Source organism: Dama dama, chromosome 5 (assembly GCF_033118175.1).
Source record: "Dama dama isolate Ldn47 chromosome 5, ASM3311817v1, whole genome shotgun sequence".
Classification (NCBI taxonomy): Eukaryota; Metazoa; Chordata; class Mammalia; order Artiodactyla; family Cervidae; genus Dama; species Dama dama.
Window position 1 is genome coordinate 56,775,001 of NC_083685.1, and position 5,000 is coordinate 56,780,000.

The 5,000-nt window shown below is 38.2% G+C and overlaps 1 protein-coding gene across 3 annotated transcripts in view; it reads left to right on the plus strand.

The window, feature by feature from the left end:
* The window catches only part of HHIP (hedgehog interacting protein), a 109,514-nt gene that overhangs the window by 4,416 nt on the left and 100,098 nt on the right, over positions 1-5,000 (plus strand). For all 3 annotated transcript variants that reach the window (XM_061142417.1, XM_061142418.1, XM_061142416.1), the window contains exon 2: positions 1,841-2,033. In XM_061142417.1, coding sequence (XP_060998400.1) covers positions 1,841-2,033 — 193 coding nt within the window. The remainder of the gene's footprint in view (positions 1-1,840; positions 2,034-5,000) is intronic.

The following is a 5,000-nucleotide window of genomic DNA, read 5'->3' on the forward strand; positions in this document are numbered from 1 at the left end:
CTTACTGGACTGCCATGTGATAAACAAACAGAACACAGTTGAACAGTATTAATATTGAATAGATCTGGTGAGGTCTGACAGAGTATGGACAAGAAAAGACATTTAAAGCATTCTTGGAATGCAAATTCTAAGTGTCTGGTGTACGCTTCCTTTTGGAAAACTTTAACCATTTAAGCAATTGTCATTTAAATAAAATGATAAAAATAAAAATGTAAGCACAATTTTAATTATTAATAAAGTTTCTGCATATTGTAGACAGTTACAACTCATCATATACATATATGTACACACTTTTTTTTCTGAAACAGGGTAGCTTCTACTGGACTTTTAATTACTACATGTTAAAATTTCAGCACGTCTTGTGTGCAGCTTTGTTTTTTCTTTTAGTTGCTTTGCTCTTTCAGATCCAAATTCTGTGATCACCTAGAATATCTTTATCCTAAAAAAACAGAAGTCATATGAGTCACTCAGTTTACTCAAATTAGAACCTGAACTTGCGATGAAATACTTGCTTTAAGCAGTGATCTAGTGTTTAAAATGTTAATTTCAGTTCATAGTTGTAAAGAAATAAGTGTAAACACAGTTATATAAACTGGGAGAATGAAATTTTTATATGAAATTCTACCTCATTATGGTGTTTTTAATATGAGAAATCAATGCTTAATTTGATAGTACTATATTTCATGTATCAAATATTCTGCTGATATTCTGTTCCTTAGAGGAGGTCCTGAAATCAGTTTTTTAAACTTAGTTCTAGACACTGAGATCTATTTTACGTGCAAATTGCTAACCTCAATGAATCAGTAGCTGTCAAATTAGTCTTATTGATATAAAAGACATAATAATACTGTATGCCCCTTTTTCATTAAAACTCATTAAATACTATACAAAAACACTTTTACTAAAGTCTTGTGTTTATTCGTACATATACCTGAGGAGCTAGTTAGAAAATTTTTCCTGGCTAAGATATAAAGAATAATAAAAGTTGGTCTTAAACCTGTTTTACTCAGCTTCAGGTATTATTTTTGTAGAACACGAAAAGAAGATATTTCCCACACTTTACAAAACTTTCCCTAGGCAATTTGTAGATTGAAAATTAATTCAAATGAGAACAATATTGTTTAAATAACATCTTTGAGAATCTCATTAGGCATTCCAGGAATGAAAGAGACTTTTACCCAAGATACAAAAAAGCCATGTGTTAAAAAGTTGCTTTACATAGAGTTGGATAAAGATATTTGGAGTTTTCAAATTAAATGTCTGTCAGTATATACTTTAAGGCAGGGTGAGAAAAAGAGTTAAGGAGTCTTAAATATAATTGTCATTTAATTTTTCACACCTGAAGGACAAACAGTCTGATGTACAAGAGTAAGAAGCCTGTCTGTGCATCCTCACCCTTTGCCCTCCCATCCCAGCCCAAGAGACTGCCTGCTAAGTCACTTCAGTCCGTCCGAGCCTTTGCAGCCCTGTGGACTGTAGCCTGCCGGGCTCCTCTGTCCAGGGGATTTTCCAGACAAGAATACTGGAGTGGGTTGCCATGCCCTCCTTCAGGGAATCTTCCTGACCCAGGGATCAAACCCGTTTCTCTTACCCGCGTCTCTTACCTGCATTGGCAAGCAGGTTCTTTACCACTGGAACCGCCTGGGAAGCCAGAGACTGCACTTGTGTCCTCATAAAGGTATTCTGTATTGTGACTTGGTGATTCTTTGCAGACTACAGCATTGGCTAAATGAACTTTTCTCTTTCTATGATGACCCCCCCCCCCCAAAAAAAAAAAAACATAACTAAACCTAACTTTGTAGAACTAAACAGAAGTCTTTTTCTAATTTCTGGCTTCCAGATATTTTCTGTTACCAACAACACAGAATGCGGGAAGTTACTGGAGGAAATCAAGTGTGCCCTTTGCTCTCCACATTCTCAGAGCCTGTTCTACTCACCTGAGAGAGAAGCCTTGGAAAGAGATCTGGCACTTCCCTTGCTCTGCAAAGACTATTGCAAAGAATTCTTTTATACTTGCCGAGGCCATATTCCAGGTAAAAAAAAAAGATGATTAAGTGAAATCAACTACTGCAGAATAGCTTTCCAAGATACTTGTTCCTAAGCACTTGCTTTGTTGGTGTTGTTTAGCTGCTTAGTCGCATCCGACTCTTTGTGACCCCTGTACCATAGCCCGCCAGGTTTCTCTCTGTCCATGGCGTTTCCTAGGCAAAAATATTGGAGTGGGTTGCCACTTCCTTCTCCAGGGGATCTTCCCGACCCAGGAATCGAACCCAGCTCTCAAGGTATTGGCAGGCAGATTCTTTACCATTGAGCCACCAGGAAAGCCCAAACGCTTGCTTTCAGTTCAGTTCAGCTGCTCAGTCGTGTCCAACTCTTTGCGACCCCATGAATCGCAGCACGCCAGGCCTCCCTGTCCATCACCAGGGTGTAAAATTTATCTTACCTTTCCTTTCAAAATACCTATTTTTACCTCGTAATTTAACTGTTAAAAACTTGTAACCTTGTATTGCTGCTAAAAGGATAACTGTCATTTCACCCTACAAACAGTACATTGTTTTGTGGCAGTGTTTTACATTTCTTGTTAAACTGATAATACAGTTGGTAATCTTTACACATGCTGGATTATTGATCAGATTTCTCAGTGGTGTCTTTACTCATCAATGTCACTATCAAGACAACCTCCCCTTCCACACCGTTGATATGTAAGTGCAGTTTGTCCACTGACTTTTAAGGTATTTCCTTAAATAAAATATAATTTGAAAGCCCCCCCTCAATGTAACACCTTAGAAAGTACTTTTACATATAATGACTGATGTGCCTCTCATAAAGCCTGTGAGGAAGATAGGAAAGTTCTAGTGTCCCTTTGACAGATGAGGAAAATTGAGTCTCGTGTGTGTGTGTGCTCAGTCATGTCCGATTCTTTGCAACCCCATGGACTGTGGCCCACCAGGCTCCTCCGTCCATGGGATTTCATAGGCAAGAATACTGGAGTGGATTGCCATTTCCTTCTCCAGAGGATCTTCCCAACCCAAAGGTCAAACCCGAGTCTCCTACATTGGTAGGTGGATTCTTTACTACTGAGCTACCGAGTAGCCTCAGAAGTTAAATGCCTTAATCCACTTGTATGCAATGAGAAACTTACAGGGGAGATAAAGTTTAGTTCTTATGCCTATAATGTCCCAGATATACATGGTCATATCTTGGACCCTAATAAACGTATAAGTTCTTGGGCACTGATTAATTTAACATCTGAGGTTTGTAAACCCTGGTATCAACACAGAGGTAGAAAAGAATTTAATAAGACAGATTCTGTTTAGTTAGTGTAACAAACAAATCTACTGATGCTAACAGTTTATAAAACTCAATGGCATTGAAGTAAAAGACAAGCTTTAAGAACTGTAGGATGCACTTGAACAATTTTTTTAAACTGCTACGCACATTTTACTTTTTTCTCTGACCCAGAAATGTGTAGGTTTTGTATTTTTTTTTTTTAATAGAGTGCTCTTAATAGCCTAAGAAAACATTTTGACTAGGGTTGCTTGCTTCCTTTGGTGTACCATAACATGTATCTAAACCCATTCAATGTGAAAATATTATTATTGACTTTATAAACTACAGCCATCTTTCTAAGGTTTGCCTTAAACCAGCTGTTTCTTCCTCTTTATCACATTCCCCAAAGCAAAGTAGAATAGGTCACGGTTGCCTAGATGGCCTGCTGAGAAGTGATAACAGATTAGGTCCCATCAAGGTTTGCTGCAAATTTCCAGTCTGGAAGGCTTGCCTTTACCACTCTAAACTGAAAATGATACTGACACTCGGTGTTTTTATCTCCTTGAGATAAATACCACTAGGCTGAATTGAGAGACTCATCTGTGGGGCACTTCCTTTATTTGAAGTTATTTTAGCTTCCAAAACAAACAACAAAAAGCAATATCCACTGAGGGAGAGAGCCCAGCAAACAGCTCAGGAGCCAACCTGTAAGCACCTTGCTCCCCAGATCAACACATGTGGTGACGAATGACAAATTTATTTTTCTCCAAAGTTTGTATATATGTAAAACTGCTGAAGTGCATCAAGATGTCAAGTGCTTTTGGTGGCCACCCAGGCTGCCTTGAAAGATAACCAGATGAAAGCTCCACTCCAGTGGTAGGTGGAGCAGCCAGGGGGATTTTCAGGGCCAGGCCTGCAGGCGTTAGCAGCAAAAAGGAGGGGATTCCTCTGCATCCATCAAATGCTAATAATCGCTCTAAATACATGTCCCCAAAGTGAGCTGTAATAACACACTGTTTGTGTCGATCAATTTGTTAGCCAGGCTGATCCTTGGCACACAGGTTACCATTTCCTAAAGTAAGATAAATCAGATGACAATCCTCCCCTTGGCCCTGGCCCCCAACACAGAAGGCTCTTTAGAATTCTAGAGCACTCCTTTTTCAGAAATTGCTCAAAAAGTGACTTTGTAATATTTTCACCTTCTTAAATCTATTTAATGTCATGGTTTGCTCTTCTCTGAAGTTCGACATTGTGAAAAACAGCTACTTTGTGATTCTGTTTGTTTGTTTTTTTTAACCTGTCCTCATCAGCCTCATCTTTTTGCAAATCAAAAACATGAAGAGGACGGGACCTTAAGGACTGCTGAGAAGGGTTGAAAGAGAGAAAATAATTCCAGAGACATCTTCATTTCTTCCCCCATGGCCCCATACATGAAGAATTAAACACATAAATGATCTATCCCTTTGCTTTACCCTCACAGCTTTAAGAAAGTGCGGTTCACTCTGCGATACATGTATGCCAGGAAGACAGCAATTTTCTAGAAACTTTAATTCAGAAAAATTCATAGTCTGCTTATTTCCACAAAAAATAAACAAAAGTTAAAAATCACTGCAGTAAAGATATACTGGAGTTTTATTGATCATAATATTCTCCAGCTGTGAATTTAGTGAGGGAGATAAACTCTTAAAGCTTCTAAAAAATCCCCAAATTTCATTAAAAAAAAAAAAAAA